This window comes from Strix aluco, chromosome 5 (assembly GCF_031877795.1).
Source record: "Strix aluco isolate bStrAlu1 chromosome 5, bStrAlu1.hap1, whole genome shotgun sequence".
Taxonomy (NCBI): Eukaryota; Metazoa; Chordata; class Aves; order Strigiformes; family Strigidae; genus Strix; species Strix aluco.
In genome coordinates, this window is record NC_133935.1 from 8,523,473 (window position 1) to 8,540,539 (window position 17,067).

Genomic DNA, 17,067 nt, shown 5'->3' on the forward strand with positions numbered 1-17,067 from the left:
ACTCAGGGGGCAGCGAGGCCTTGGACAAACCCATTGACAATGACGCTGAGGGTGTGTGGAGTCCGGACATTGAGCAGAGCTTCCAGGAAGCGCTAGCCATCTACCCACCATGTGGACGGCGGAAGATTATCTTGTCAGACGAAGGCAAGATGTATGGTAAGGAGAAAGAAAGGGCACACACAACACGCCAGGTAGCCTGCCCTGCCCTGTGCAGGCCACTTGTCTTGTACCAAATGATGTTCTGAATGAACTCTAGTCTCTTGGGCATTCCCAAATTGATGTAGTTGGTCACTTCAAGTTGTATTTAGGAAAATCAGAGAAGATTTTAACACTCACAAGTCGTAAAGAATTATAGATGGCTTTTTCTGGAGAGCATCAATAAGGTAGATCCCAGAGTTGGGCATGCTACTGAGCTAATCTTTGGATCGATATCATATAATGGCTTCATAGTGTGACTAAGTCTATCTTTTATGGCATCTGTTGTCGCTGTCTCCAACATTCTTGTTATCCTAACAGGTAAAGGTCTGCGACTCTGGTGCTAAAGGGCAGAAGTTCAGTCCCTGAACGCCTGAATGGTTCTGCTGGTGGTGTGCAAACACCTACAGTTTGTTAACTAGCTATGCTTTTCAGATCTTAAGAAGGACAGAAAAAAGACCTCTCTGGCTGCTCCCTTTCATTGTACTTCTCCTTCTTATAGGCCTGGCATGAATGTCTTTCATCTGCGGGTTCTTCTCAGCTAGCTAGCTAGATACCCAGCCCTGGATGCAGAGAAGTACTGGCTTGCAGCTGCAGTAGGTGTCAACTTTTCAGGTGGTAGACACAATTTTGAATTGGATTTTTGACCTATTCCACAGCTAAAATGTCTCTCTTGATTTTGTCCACAAAAAAGCTGGTCTGGTCTCAATTCTCTAGCTCAGTATTGGAAGAAGCCACCTGGCACTTCTGTGACTAGACAGCAAAGCAAAACCTGAGAGTGCACAATATTTAGTTAAAAGTCCCAAGGTGTTAAAACTGTTTCTCACCTTATGGAAGGCAGTCCTCTTCCTACCCAGTCAGTGCTTGCCTTTTTTCCTTTACATTGGAATCTGTGTGTCTTTGCAGTCCCCAGCCGGTGAGCACCATGCCCTGAAGCTTCACACAAAGCACTTCACAAGTCATTCTTCAGGTTTCTGTCCACCCATCGGGCCATTGTTCCCTGAGCTAGGGAATAGATCCCTCTCACAATGGGGGCATGGGTGGGGCCTTATCTACAAAGGGTGATTTTACTGGGTGCATACATCATTGTACCTGTACAGAGCAATACATGTTGAGTAAGGCTGATCACCCTGAGGCTCAGCAAGTGTCAATATTCCTATGTAGACATCAATTCCTGCTGTGTGCTGGCACAAACATTTTTGTGGTTGTGCTATGGAACCAACCATGGAACTGATCCAGCTTGAAACTAACACAGCCAGAAAGGGGGAAAAAGTTAACTTTAATTCTCATATGCCCCTTGATTTGCTTTGCTGCACAGCTGCTTGTGCTGGTACTTAGAGAAGGGATGATGAGTGGGAATGAACAGCCATGGTTGAGGTGAGGGTAGGACTGCTTATTTCAGAAGCAATGCTTGCTTAAAAGTGTTATTCAAACTAAAATATTACTTGAAAATCCACCCCATGGTTATTAAGCATAGATTAGTGACATGCTCCTTGCTGCTCTAAGTCTGCACTAGTTTTGATGACAGATGACTTTTAAAATTACTGCTGAAAAATTACAGTTGTGTTTTAAGACTGTCTTCATTTACTAATCATTCTCCACAGTCCCTGAAATTCTTCAGCTTTGGAGTGAATATGTCAGAGAAGAAATAAGAGTGAGAGCAAAAGTGAAGTAGAATGAACTACAGAAACCAATGAGTCTTAGCTGGGCCTGACCTAGCATGGACTGGTGTTAAGTGGAAAGTCTCTAGTTAACTGCACTGGTGAGCTGAAGAAGGTAAATAATCCCCTCGCAGGGTGGAAAGTTTAGACTAGGCTCTGGGAGAAATGAACAGCTTTCCTGCAAGCCCTCCCCCACTACTCCAAATGGGACAGTGTCCCTGCTTGCCTTCAGTGCACCTGTTCCCAGCGTGAATATTTGGTTCAGTGTGCTCCTGACAGAACTCGAGGCACTGATTTATGCCCTCCTTTGCTTACTAGTCTCCAGGATCCATGCCAAGGAAGCAGAGCACAGCCTGGGATCTATAGAAAGATATGACCGGGCAGAGAGAATAAATATAGTCCCTGATTTCATCTTCACCGCTTACGAGCCAGCTCACAGAACAGGACAAGCTCTATGTGGAGCTGGCCCTGCCTCTGCGGGACGGTTGTTCAGCTGTCCCGTGACCGACTTGCACAGACCTCACTGGACCAAGGGGCGAGGTGTTAGAGACAACTGTATATGCCCCTTTGCCTTGACAAAAGTGGAACCATTTAATTGTTCCCGCTGAGGAGCGGGTGGTCTGGTACTGTTCTTTTGGGCACAAATGTTCCAGGTCCCAGGGTCTCTTCTATGTGCAATTTATATACTTCTCACCTGTTGTGAGGCAACCAATTATGAGTTTAGAGTTAGTAGCTTTTGCCAGCAAACACGTTGACTAAGCTAAAGTGCATCAAGCCAATATGAAGAACTTGCACTGCTTTGTTTGAATACATTTAAAGTTGCACAGAAAGGTGTGTTTCAGCCCATACACAGGACTCATGCTCATGTTCCCTGGCGCTCTCCAGAGTCGGCTTGCTGCTTACAGCTCTTTAGATGACACTGTTGACTGTTGAGTGAACATGATTCCTACTTCACCCAAAAGTCAGCCAAGCTCCTCTCTGTACATTGATGATCTGTGTCTTGATGCCTTTGCTGCCTTCTTTTCTTTCATTATCTTTTTCCTTCCTAGACATGTTCCATTACTGGAGGCAGCATTCTGACAGAATAAGCTCATACCACAGCACTGCTTCGGGTACAAGCCCTCACTGTCCTTTCCAGCAGTCTCAGCTCACCACCTGCTTAAGGCAGGAAAAGCTGTCTTGTCTGATATGAGATGCTATCTTTTCTCCTAATCATTGTGTTGACATTAGAAGCAGCGAGTCCAGGGCACCACTAACTTACTGGTACCACTAAGGTCCTGCAGGGTAATTTTGTAAGTGTTGCCTGCTAGAATACTATGGGGGTACAGCATTATAAATCTGTCTCACGTTTTCTAATTATGTTTTTCCATGGGAGAAATAATATTTGTAGCGTTCATACCAAATAAGCAATCACAGAGTTCAGTGCTAGAGTCAGTATCTCCTGGCATCTTCAGTACTGGTCTAGAGAAAGGAGAGGGAAAAAGCTTAGCACTTGCGTGTGATTTGCATGGAGATTGTAAATAGAGCAAGGTCTCCCAACACTACTGAGGACAGAGAAATAAACAATAGTAACTAGCAAAGTGATGCTTATTTTGACAAAACACTGCTGGAGCCTTGATTTGTCAGTGAGGAAGTAAGAGCTTGTAAGAAATGAGCTACTGCCTTAGTTGTCCAGTGTTCCCTTCCTCTATGCAAACATCTGGCTTGGAGCACCTTTTTGTAAGAGGAGCTAGAATTGGCAGCTGTTAGTAGCTAGTTTACAAACAGCTCAGCCATTTCTGTGCTGAGCAGGGTGGGGCAGAAAGCCTGGGGGCAGTCATGTATCTCTCAGACTGGTGAGTCAAAGCCCTGATATGGCTGATAGGAAATACCTAAAGATGTCCGAAGATCAGAGGCTGATGGAAGAAGGATGATTAACCGTGTTACTAGTTAAAACCCGGAGCAGACAGTGAACTGCAAAGACTTGAGCATGCAATATCAATTAAGCTGGCATAAAAGGTCAGTCTGATGCTGAAAACTACCATGTCACAGGTGATGCCTCCCACCCCTGTTCTGTAGTAACTAGGTAAATTTGCAGGATGTTGCTTTCATCTCAAAGGATATGTTATCAGTTAATGATTTTCCTGACCTCAGAAGTCAGTAAAACTGAAAAGCAAACCAATAAACCCAAAGAAGAACAAAACATGCACTGCCTGTCCCAGTTCATAAACTAGGGAATATGTGGGCCCTCTCTGGAAGGAAAAAGGAGACCTGTTACCCAGGATATGGAGAAGGCTGAGGTACTCAATGACTTTTTTGCCTCAGTCTTCACCGGCAAGTGCTCCAGCCACACTGCCCAAGTCGCAGAAGGTGAAGGTGGGGACTGGGAGAATGAAGAACAACCCACTGTAGGAGATCAGGTTCGAGACCATCTAAGGAACCCGAAGGTGCACAAGTCCATGGGACCTGATGACATGCACCTGCGGGTCCTGGGGGAACTGGCGGATGAAGTGACTAAGCCACTATCCATCATATTTGAGAAGTCATGGCAGTCCGGTGAAGTTCCTGGTGATTGGAAAAGGGGTAAAATAACCCCCATTTTTAAAAGGGTTAAAAAAGAAGATCCAGGGAACTATAGGCCAGTCAGTCTCCCCTCTGTGCTTGGCAAGAACACGGAGCAGATCCTCCTGAAAAATATGTTAGGGCACGTGGAAAACAAGGAGGTGTAAGGGCAAGTCATCACTGACTAGTTTGGTGGCCTTCTACAATGGGGTTACAGTGTTGGTGGATAAGGGTAGTGCAACTCGTGCAAAGCTTTTGACACTGTGCCACACAACATCCTTGTCTCTAAATTGGAGACACATGGATTTGATGGATGGACCACTCGGTGGATAAGGAACTGGCTGGATGGTCACACTCAAAGAGTTGTGATCAACAGCTCCATGTCCAAGTGCAGAGCAGTGACAAGTGGGGTTCCTCAGGGGTTGGTGTTGGACCAGTGCTGTTTAACATCTTTGTTGGTGACACAGACAGTGGGATCGAGTGCACCCTCAGCAAATTTGGTGATGCCACCAAGCTGTGTGGTGCGGTCGACACGCTGGAGGGAAGGGATGTGCCATCCAGAGGGACCTGGACAGGCTGGAGAGGTGAACTCATGAAGTTCAACAAGGCCAAGTGTATGGTCCTGCACATGGTTGAGGCAATCCCACGCACAAATATGGGCTGGGTGATGAGTGGATTGAGAGCAGCCCTGCGGAGAAGGACTTGGTATTATTAATGGATGGAAAACTGACTATGAGCCAGAAATGTGCACTCATAGCCCAGAAAGCCAACTGTGTCCTGGGCTGCATCAAGGGAAGCGTGACCAGCAGGTTGAGGGAGGGGATTCTCCCCCTCTACTCTGCTCTTGTGAGACCCCACCTGCTGTGCTGTGTCCAGCTCTGGGGCCTCCAACAGAAGAAGGACATGGACCTGCTGGAACGGGTCCAGAGGAGGCCATGAACATGATTGTGGGGCTGGAGCACCTCCCGACAGGCTGAGAGAGTTGGGGTTGTTCAGCCTGGAGAAGAGAAGGCTCCAGGGAGACCTTATAGTGGCCTTCCAGTACTTAAAAGGGGGCTACAGGAAAGGTGAGAGGGTCTCTTTATCAGGGAGTGTAGGGATAGGATGAGGGGTAACGGTTTTAAACTGAAAGAGGGTAGATTTAGATTAGATATAAGGAAGAAATTCTTTACTGTGAGGGTGGTGAGACACTGGCACAGGTTGCCCAGAGAAGCTGTGGCTGCCCCCTCCCTGGCAGTGTTCAAGGCCAGGTTGGACGAGGCTTTGGGCAACCTGGGCTAGTGGAAGGTGTCCCTGCCCAGGGCAGGGGGGGTGGAACTAGATGGTCTTTCAGGTCCCTTCCAACTCATACTATTCTGTGATTCTATGATAAACACTTCTCCTTGAGGGGAGGAAGAAGCATGGCAGCTATTATAAATATGAAAACTTTCAAGGTGTCAGTCTTCAAACGCTTTTTTCTGTATCTAGTTTAGAATCTCACCTGACGATGTTTCAGTCAAAGGAATTGGAACATGCTGAGAATATGCTCAGTGTACACAGAACTGGCTGGCCCAGGTAATTGCAAAATTTGGATTTCAGTTGTGATACTCCTCTGAGAGATTCTTCTGCAGTTCCTATCCCTTACATTATTGTGACCTAGTGAACCTTAGAACAACCCTTTTATCCCACAGTTTTGGTAACAAAATTGAATCTCCCATTTTAAACACTAGAAGACGGACAAAACATAGTTGTGTGGACAATCGGTCAGGATGGAGGCTTTTCCCTCTTCTCCTCTTTTCCTGGCGGTAGGTGTGATGTTTTTGGAGTTGCTCAATAACAAAGTTTTGTTTCACTTTTGTGTGGTTCTAGTTCCTTGTTGACTAGATGAAGCCAGATTTCTGGAGACATTTGCAGCAGGTTCAACTTCTGCTGGAGTTTGTCAGGTTTTTCCTTCTATCTCCTTTGTATGCCAAGTTCAGGGTTCTTCTTGTTAAACTGTATGCCAGTTTAACTGGTTTTTTTTTTCATGTAAACCTAAAAAGAAATATTCTTCCAAGCATTTCCCGAATATTGAGGAATTAACAGCTTTTGAAATGCCAATCAACCAGGAAACTGCTTGCTGTTGTAATTAATAGAGTTAATAGTACTGGCTGTCGCATCCTTCCTTAAACGTGCTTAGTACTGAACAGAAATATAATAGTAGGGTTTTTTCGTGTATTACATGTTATCAGAATTATTGTGACTACTTTTGGGGGGTTTTATTCTGTTGTTTCAACAAAGGTTACATACTTTTTCCTGCCTCTTGGTTTTTAGCAGCTTTGTAGTCCCACTTTTATCTGTCAGGCTTAAAACCAAGCGTGTTGTGTAGGATTATGTTTTTCTCACTGTGTATGTCTGCAGCCACGAGGTTTTGTTGTGTTCAAATAACTTCCTTCATTAGCAACATTGCATTACCCTTTTGGCTCTTCCTCTGGCTTCTTAATTTCTAAATTTCAAACATTTAGTAATTCTCCATGATAGAGTTGATCTGTAGTGGTATATTATCAGCAAGGCACTTGTTCTGGTTTTTTTGCATTGTAAATAACACACCCAGTTTAACTGATTTCTGGTTTAATAAGTCAGCTTTATGCTTTGTAGCTGTATCCATTTCTCTGCCTTGTATCTGAGAGACTATTTCAATTTCATTTGTCAGCCTTTTCGCTTGTTGCAAAGTCATTATTTTGCTTCTGCTGTCCTTATGGTTTACACATTTTCAGTTGTTTTCCAAAAAGTTTAGTAATAGAGCCTTGGTGGTTTTTTACAGTTTTAGAAACACGGCATTCTTTCACAATTGGATCCTAATATTTATGGCTGCTAATCTGCTCTTAAATATAAAACCAATTTATTTATATTTAAAATTTCAGATTGAATTCAAAACCTGGAAACAAAATCAGACATGGAAAATTAAAATTAATAATGTCCACTGGCTTGGGTTTCTTTTTTCTTTAAAACAAGTGCATGTAAAGCTCTCTTCTGGACACTTTTTTGTGAACACATTATCAGAAAGATCTCAAAAACATGGCGTGAGTTCTGAGAAGAGCAACAAGCATACCAGACTTAACACTGAGCTCTGGGAGTTGAAGGGACTGATTTAGGAGGAAAGATTAAAGTAGCTAAATATACATAGCTTGGCTAAGCGATGACTGAAAGGTGGAGGGTGGGGGGACACATAATAACAGTCTAAAAATATTTGAAGGGTGTTAACATTTAGGAGGGAGAGGGATTTTATGTGGAACATGTGAGCATGACTAGGATTAATGGGAGAGAAAGAAGGAATATAGGATGGATATCAGCAGAAGCTTTGTGACAGCATAGTGCTCAGTGCTGAGGAATCTCTCTTCTGTGAGGAGTTAGAATGGAAATGCTGTTGTTGGGGGCTTTTAAAATTGTATCAGACAAAACTATAAGGAATGCATCTGCAAAACTTGTCCCAAGGAATGGCGCGCATATGTGCGTGTGTTGTATGAATGAGAGGTGGATTCTAGATTAGATGTACTATGGTTTTACACAGGAAAGAGAGAACAGTGGGCATTAGGTGGTGACCAAATATGGCTTTCCACTGTAAATATCTGCAATTTTTTCCCAAATTGTTAGTATTATGATTTATACTGTCTATGGTTTTATGACATGAATAAGTTTATTAGACTGATGGACACAGAGGCCCTTTCTCAGGTCTGAAACAGGAAGAGCAAACTTCAAGATAAATACTAGGAATGCTTCTCAGAATTTGTCTTCTGTTGAGTAGTCAGACACTGGGTAGAGAAGGGTGATAGCGCTTATCAACAAGGGGGTGCACGTACATAGAGGAAGCTGCTAAGTGTCAATATGCAAATTGTGTGGAGACCTGGCATAGGAGAAAAGGAGCTTTCTTATTTCTATTTGCAAGTAAGCAAAACCTATCACATGAAATCTCTTTAAGTCTCGCCTTATTGCTGGAGGGCATGTATGAAATATAATTTAACAAAACTTTATTAAAGTATCCCTATACATCTGCTAAGCAAAACTGGTACAATACAACATAACCTTTCCATGTTCTAGTGCCTTAAGGGCTGCCCCAAAGTGAAGGAAAGCTGCTTGATCATAAAAGGCAATATTACAGCTAGAAGAAAAGGCAGTATTCTCATTCATGTAGGATCCAGATAATAAGCGCAGGAGAACTAGAACCGTCTATTGGTTTAAACAGTTGCTCATTAGCTAATCCATAACAAGCCCTGTATTGTCTGTGTATGGTGAAGATCTGGGCAGTGAAACTGGGAAGGCTGTGTGCAGTTTGTGCCCAGACAGATGGTCTTGTAAGTCTGTTGGTCACTGGCAGAGCTGACTTAAACCTCTGGGGCCTGGGTACACCTGCTGCTGAAGGGTGCACAGCCAGCAGCTGTTCCTCATTGCGGTCACCTTGAACTTGTGACCCATCTTCTGGGTACTCCTTCAAATTCTCTGAGGCTCATTGCCTGCACATACACAGGCATGGTCTTTCTCTGTCTAGCTTCTTGAACAGGAAATTACACTGTTCTCATTGAAAATTTTTCCTGTAAAATGTCTTTAGAATCACTCTCAGTACAGTAATTGCAAATCTCTTTTCAGGAGCTTAGTTTGGAGTCTGCGGACTAGAGTGCCAGGAGTGTAACCAGTGCTTGATGAGATAACCCAATAGGAATGACCCAAGTTGTTGACTACAAGGGCTGTAGACATAGGCCTATTTCAAAGCATGTCCGTATTACAGGGAAACACATGTGCATGTGTGGTATTTAGCACAACGTTGCCTTCAACCTTGACTGGGGATTTTGAGCATTCCTGCATATGAACACTGCATCATCATCTTTAGTTGTAGAATCATAGAAAATGGTGCTGGGACGGACCTTCAGAGGTCATCTCATCTTGTGCCCAGAGGCAAAGCCAGCTCTACTTAAGCTGTTCAGGTCTAGTCTGATCCTTTATGGCTAAGATTCGAGGAAAGTGATTTGGCAATTCTAGATACAGCAACTTTCAACTAGAAGGTAGTTGAAGCACCTAGGTACTTGCAAATTTCCTTATGCATTTTTAGGTATCCCTGCAGCTTAAATAGTTTTGTCACCCTCTTGTTCCTGCTCTCCTATCACAGCCTGAATCACGGTTGCCCAGCTATCTATCAGACTTACGCTGTAAACTCAGTCAGGGAACAGGTGTTTAAAGAATGTAGAACAGACTTGCTCCAGTGTTAGGAGCAGAAAGAGAGCGGGGGGGAAATATCACAAGCGACTCTAAGGAAATTTTACGAGCTTGGCAGAATTCAGCTATTATCCAGACCAGTTCCTGGGTAGCTACACGCTTATGATGCCTGTGTTTCTTCTAGGCTTTTCTGTCCACATTCTCTTTTCACCTGTTGCAGAATATGACATCTTTAACAACTATTTTTGCAAATGCTGGCATGGTGTAAAACTGTTGAGACCAAGAGTGTATTTCCTTCAGAAACAGTGAGATGACCTAACAGTTCATTGCAGAAGAAAAGAGGGAGTTGCCACTCCTGTTTCCTTGCTCCCCTGCTCTGCTCTCAGTTTTGTGCTCCCACTTTTTAGGCGAACTTCAGTTTCCAGCAGACTCCTTGCTGATCCATTTTAGCTTGCTAAAGTGATAGCAAACTAATCTGGCAAAATGAGCTGGACAGATTTCTGCCGCGTTAGAGTTGAAGTGACCTGTGGAATGATCTGGTGAGAGGGAGTTAGGAGAAAAAGGCAACCACTTTTTCAGCAGTAGCTAGCTGTTTGTTTAAGCTGGAACTGTAACTTGATGGTTTAAATCACGGACAATGACTGCACTCTAAATTATGATGGCAAAAACTGAAGATGGGTGAAGCCATCCACTTACAAAGTCAGTATTCATTTATTCATATAACAAAAGAAGAGTCTCTGGATTGTTTTGCTGTCCTTGAAGCTGCTGAATAATTTCAGTCAGGATGGGTGCTGGTGTGGTCTTACATGTCAAGTGAAGCAGTCACAACTCTTCACAGGACTAAGCCAGACCAGGCCAGATGCCTTGAGAACTGCATGGTTCTGTGCTGGACATGCAGCAAGTGGCTGCATGGATCTCACAGACCTCTTTTTAGCTCCGATTTCTGTGATAGCTGAAGCTTTGAGTACTTGGTCAGCCTGTCATCTGGGCACATGTACCAAATTAGCACTTGGGGCAGAAATCTGCATGAAACAGTGTAATATTGGTGCCAGCAGAAGCAGCTGACCTCAAAATGAGGAGAAGGAGAGGTGCTGAAGTTTTTGCTGTCCTTTGAAGCAATATCACTGAAGTGCTATTGAGAGTTGCTTTCAGATACCCTGGAAGTTATTGAAACAAGCAGACAAGATGTTTATTGACCTAAGGAAGAATTTAGCAGATGTCTGGGTCTGTAATGTAGAACTTGGACTCATGGGAACTGGAGGATGTTGTTACAGTTAGGCATTAGTTTCAGTGCTACCCTCAATGGTCATGTTTTTCTGAACCTGGGCCTTAGTGAGTAAAGTGTGTTTGTGCCTGTATAACGTTGTAATTCTCAGGTGTCCTAAGAGACTGAAAGCTGTTAGTTTGACATGCCTTTCTGTGTAGGGTTGTTACTGGCTGTTTCAGGTGTTACCTGATACACTCTCTGGGATATGAGGGACTCATATTACTGTATGCAGCTGCTTTGATGTGATTGTGGGATTTCCCAGCCAAACTGAATCTAAACAATTTCTGTAAGATTCTCATCAGTCTTACTCTGGGAAGCACCGGAACAAGTCCCAGCTCTGTTCCTGTGGCAGCCCTTAATTTGTGTATGGAGGAGTGCTTATTGGATGGATTATTTTACATTTCTATGGCCTGAGGTGATAATGTGGGAAAACACAGCTGATGAGGACATTCAATTTATGCACTGAAAAACTGTATTAAAGGCTGAGGGGTGGTGAAGAGCTGTGTAGCCTGGAGCTTCCCATTAAGCTGATGGGGAGGGACTGCTGCATACCTACAATGTTGTACCTTAGTAAAAGCTCATCTTTACAAGGAATAACTCCACATGCCTTTGGGGCAGTAATTAGGAGGCACTTTAACTCTGTCTAGCCTTTAGACAAATGATGCAAGCACAGGAAAAGCCTTGCCCATTTTCTTCTTACCAGTCTGTATATGTGTTGAGGGTTGGGTGGAGTACAGTTCCAGGCTACAGTTTCTCTGGTGGCAAAACTGGTTTAAGAAGTTCTGCCCTTATTCTTTCTCTGTTCTCTCTGCTGTGCCAGTGCCGTGATTAACGTGGCCACAAAATGAACTAGTTCACCAGTCCAATTTAAAATAGGCTGATTGGGAAAAACAAAACAAAGCCAACAACAAAATCCAAATGGGGGAGGGGGGGCTTATTTTAAAATATTTAGTAATTAGAGTGGTGTGTGTCAGTCCTTCCCCCCCCTCCATTTCTTCCAGCAATTTAATTGGTACAGCTGCATACAGGAGTTGATGGAATATTGCAGGAGGAGGAATGACCAGCTGAGGAGAAGGGAACTTCTTCAGGATGCTTTGCTGATGAAGAATTTGTTGCTATAACTACACCCATGGTGACTGACTTCATTTATCTTCATTCCTTGTTTGGAACCAGTAAGAAGCTTCCCAAAACCTGCAGGTTCTGTAACTGTCCCTCCCAAGTCATGTACCTTGTGTGAAGTGTCTTAAATTGGCCATCAAAAACCAGCAGTTTCTAAATGGGGATAGAACTTCTGGTGTTTCTAGCTGTGAATTTAGGTTATACAGTGGAAAAGGAGAGGCGTAAACACTAACCTTCCCAGCAAAAGGCCTTTTATGCAAGACAAGGGTTCGGTGTTTAGACCAGTTAGTAAACGAGACAACTGAGTTTTATGACCTCAGACAGGTTGATCACCTGGCTGCTGTTTCCCCACATGAGGTGCTTGATGGACACATCCTGCCCAGCAAATAAAGCTTCAACTTCTTTGTCATCTCAGAAGAGGAAGGGGCTCAGCACTTGCACAGTCAAATGACGAAAACGGGTATGTTGGGGAAGAGCTGACGATGTGGTGATGCTAATCACTTCAGTATTGTGGTTTCAGGGATCTGATTGATTTTTTTCAGACGTACTGGCTCAGCTTTCTTTGAGACTTCATCTCAGAATCCCCTTATTGTAGGGACTGCATGAGCTCAGTGAATCTTCTTGTGCAAGGTTAATACTGAGCAAATTCAAGCATGGAATAAATGATCAGAGTGAGGAAACCTTACAGCTGAATGTAAAATTCCCTGGTATGTGTAACTGCTATGGGAACTCGAACCTGACTGTTAAGCACTGAAGTTTTGCATTAGTGGGGGAAGAGATGTCTTCGTAGGATAGGCCAGTGCAGTAAAATGCAGTATGGTTTTCTATGGTCTCTTTCATGGGAAATGATCCCAGTATGATGGTCACAGTGGAGTACTAAGTTATTTTATTGCCTTCTGAATGCAGTTTTCTGGATTCAGTGTAGAAGTTAGGAATAAAAATACAGGTTGTTCAAAAAAAGCTTTGAAAGGGACTTGATCAGAGTGAACTTCATTGTTATTAATATATCATTTAAAGTGTTGTCTCCAGCTCCTAATTAAAAATAAACATGCCGCTCTTGCGATTGTGCATTGCTGTCGGGGATACTTCCCACAGGGATTTGCCACAGTTGTGGTCCAGATAAATGGTAAAAACAAGACACCATGCTGCAAATAATATTTAGTATGTTTAGTTTATAAGTAACAACAAAAACTGAAGACCAGTGAAGAGCAAACAACAGGTTAGAGATTAATGGTGGGGGAGTGAGTGTTGGAGGTTCCCAAGGAGGGGTGGAAAGATAGGGATGAATAGGAAGATGGTTATCGCAGATTTTTTATTGATTTTGGGGACCGCCTCAGCTCTGGTAGTGGAATTAATAGTGAAAGTAGGAGCTGAAACAGAGAGGGAGGGAAGGATTGAGCCTTTGAAAGTGTTTGGGTGCTAAACATCGTCACTGCATTATATAAGTTGTATACCAAGACAAAGCTCAGAAAGGGGGGGAAAAGGACTTATAGGAGAGGTAGAGGCCAAAGTCTAAAACTTCATAAACGAGTTTCGTGAAAAGGAGATTTTAAGGTTGAAAGCAAGCATGCTAAGTAATCAAGAAAGATGCAACATTAATGGTCGCCAAAAGTCAAGGAAGATAGGAAGGGATGAAGGGAACCCAGGCCAGAGAAGGAAAGGTCATGTACTGCATTTTCTCTTGCCTTGAAAAAGCTGGGTTGGGAAACTGGGAAGCTAGCAGAATCTTCTCACCAAGGCTTTGGTGAAAAAACATGGCTTGTGATGAAGGGAAAGTCTAATAAAGATAGCATTACTGCTTTTGCCTTAAGTGTCATTCTGGTAAGACTTGCTTGGCAGTTAGTTTTGCTTCGTATGTGTAGAGAAACATTGACATTTGGTGGACAGCTGAGGTGTCCTTAAATTCCCTCTTGTGTCTCAATTTATTTGTCATGCTGTCTGATGCACACAGTTCATCATGTTTATGTTGATTGTAATAAACCATTAAGTTAAATGCTTAGCAAGTTCAGGAGACAGCCATGTCCCAGGAGCTATCATTAAGTGACACAAAGAGATTGAAATGATAGTTGAGATGGCTTCCTTGACCTTGCTTTGATTAACCTTTCACTGGATACAGCTGGATAGTTGCTTCTGTAGTTTTCTTATCTTTGCTGCACTTCACAGGTAGGTGCATAGGTTTGCTTTGGGTACAGAAAAGGTATTGCTACCAAAGAAAGGGGATACTTCCATGCAGTTTCCTATTGGAAGGATTTTGCAGAAATCACTGAGTCTTTGCTTTCATCCATCACAGAAGAGAGGCTTTTGGTGGTTCTAAGTTCTTTGGCAACAGGTGTGCGAGGAAGTATAAGGCTTGAAGAGATGCTTTATCTGCCTCTTGTACAAGCAGTAATATACCATTACTAGCAGAAAGCCAGCACAAAGCTTTGAGGTAGGACTGGGAAATGCTTTCTATGATTGTGGGAATTCCCTTGATTTTCCCCCTTCCTTACAGGCAGACACTTCTTTCCTCTTACATTGAAAGGCCTGCAGGTGGAGAATGGAGAATCAAAAAGCCTCTTTATTCACTTCTCTTATCAACACCTTCCTGGATAACTACTGAATGCAAAAACTTTGCAATTTATTGTAAGACGGAGTGGGAGCTAAATTGATGCCCTTGGAAATGTATCGGTTAGGAGTGAGAGGTGAAGAACATAAGAGAGTATCTCTGCTCCTTTTTTCGTGCCACGCTTCCAGGGGAAGGCTACTGGGAGGATAAAGAGCTTTTGGGTGCTGCGCTGCAGTTGGTATGTTGGCTAGAGCTTCATGAAACCCAATGCGCGGTTTCGACAGAGGAGGCACAACAGTTGGCAGGTTCTGGTGACCATGGCAGGCCTCAGCGGGAGTTATTCTAAGAACACAACATATGATCAGATCACTGAGGGACACTTTACATGGCTCTAAAAAATGAACCATCTGACAGTTTATGACAGCTCTGCCTGTTCCAGCCAAGGGAGGAGGGCTAGTCTTTGCTGACACTGCAGCCAGGGTTGTGAAACAAAGAAAGTGCTTTCCAGAGGCTGCGAACCTACAGGCTTCCAGCTGCATAATACCTGCTTACATCTAACTTCTGATAAGAAAAAACAAAAGACATTTAGGACTTGCGGTTTTGATTCATGGTAATTTAATACCTTCTTGCTGCAGTTTACTGGGCTTGGCAATTTGCATAGTTCTATATTTAGTCATCCCTGTGATGCTAATGTCTTTGTGGAATGATCTGGGGTTTTTTGCTACCAGTATCTTTATTAGCTTAATATACCCTGTCACCTGTCTGTTTTTCCCTGGCTTTGTGGGGACACACTTCTGGAAGAAGACTGTATGAGAGGTGGTGGCAAGTGGGAAGTGAATTCTAAAACTGGAAATTTCAAGGATCCACATTTGAATGCTCTCTCTAGAGAATTTCCATATCGGCTTCTAAAATGTGCAATTTGCACAAGAATTTCCCTTCCCTCTTGTCTTCTCTACCGAAGTACATGGCCTGAGAGAGCTTTGCAATTTTTGCTGATGTTGTCAAACAGCTAAACACACACTTAGGGAAACACCTCCCACTTTCCCAGGCTTGAATACAGTTTATTGCCTCTCCTCCCCCCTTCCTACTCTCAGCTTCCCTTGTTTTATTCTCTATAACACTCAGGACCTCCTAATTCTTTGATGAGGTGCTGGGTGGTGCAGGAGGTTGGGGTCACTGTGTAAAGGTTTCTTTCTGCCAGTCCTTGCAGAAAGAAACCAGAGGGTTTTTTCCTCTGGTACTCCTTTCTTCTTGCTGCTCCTCAGTTCCTGCATGGGTTCTTGATGGGCTGCAGGACTTTCAGGGTTGTCCCTGCTCTGGCATGGGTCCTCCATGGGCTGCAGTTGCCTCAAAGTGTACTTGGAGCACCTCTTTCCAAGAGTACTTTTCCAGCCATGTTCCCAACAATGTCCCCCACGCCGTGTCTCCTTTTCTCCTTCCTTTCCTCCAAATGTGTCTTTTTACATATCTCGCAATTCTCCTTCTGTGCATCCTCATGTCTCCTTTTTGCAGTTCCTTTTGTGTGTTTCCTGCCCCTAATGCCTATTGCCCTTCCCAAAATGTTTGAGCAAAGGTAGCTTGTGCTCCTCTGACTGGCTGAGGTTTTGAATGATTGTTGTTTTCATCCATTTTGGAGATAGCTGGAATCAACTGTGACTGGCACAGGGCTGTTCATGGCATCCTCTCACACAGGTTATCCCTGCAGCCCTCTACTGCTGAAGCAGAATGGTGCTCTGTCAGATTGCTCGGTCTGTATAGTTCCTTGACTTTCATGGAAACACCACAAAGCTAAATTTGCTCCATTACATTTGTTATATCTAGCTGAGAATCCATAGTTTTGCAAGGATGACCCATATTTGAGCCAGTCTGGAGAGTTTCCACGTGTTCAGATTGTTATTATAGCCCAATATGCACCCTTTAAAAGTTTGCCTGAAATTCTCCACATCCACTTCTTCTCAAGGCTAGTTTTTCCTCTCTCTTCCATTAACTCGTTCCCCTTGCCCCTCAGAGGATCCTCTTGGTAATATATAAATTTTCCTGTTTCTTTATAAATAATGGGATTTGAGCACCTTGTTTTGTTCTGCACATTTCCCACTTCTGACGTGTGTCAAACTGTCCTTCTGAAATTTCATATATGCTGGCATCTGTGTGAGAAAAATCACTTCAGTTGTTTCTTACCTTTCAACTTAGATCCATGTCCAACAGATGGGAGCTTTGAAAAGCCATAAATATTATTCTTGGCACTAGAAAAAGGTGCTGTGGGTGTGTGTTGCTGGTAATTGGTCTCGGCTTTGTAAAATGGTTACATTGGTTGGAAAAGCAGCCAGGTGGAAGGTAACATAACAGCATCTGCTCACATCAAACTCTCCTGGGCATGTCACCGTGCTAATGCTGAAACTGTGGGAACCGAAGAGGTCAGCGGCCACATGCTGGGCATTGTGTTTCTGGCACAGAAATAGTTTCTAATTTGTGTATAGAGGAGCTGGAGCTGTTTTCTTTTCTCAGCTACAGACCTGATTCTTCTCCCAGGGGAATAAGGAGAGCTTCTGTAATGACAAAATTAGGAAAAGCTT

General features: G+C 43.5%; 1 protein-coding gene across 1 annotated transcript in view; it reads left to right on the forward strand.

The window, feature by feature from the left end:
- The first annotated feature begins 19 nt into the window (after positions 1–19).
- The window catches only part of TEAD4 (TEA domain transcription factor 4), a 45,916-nt gene continuing 28,868 nt past the window's right edge, over positions 20–17,067 (forward strand). The window contains exon 1 of the mRNA XM_074825797.1: positions 20–156. Coding sequence (XP_074681898.1) covers positions 150–156 — 7 coding nt within the window. The 5' untranslated portion in view covers positions 20–149. The remainder of the gene's footprint in view (positions 157–17,067) is intronic.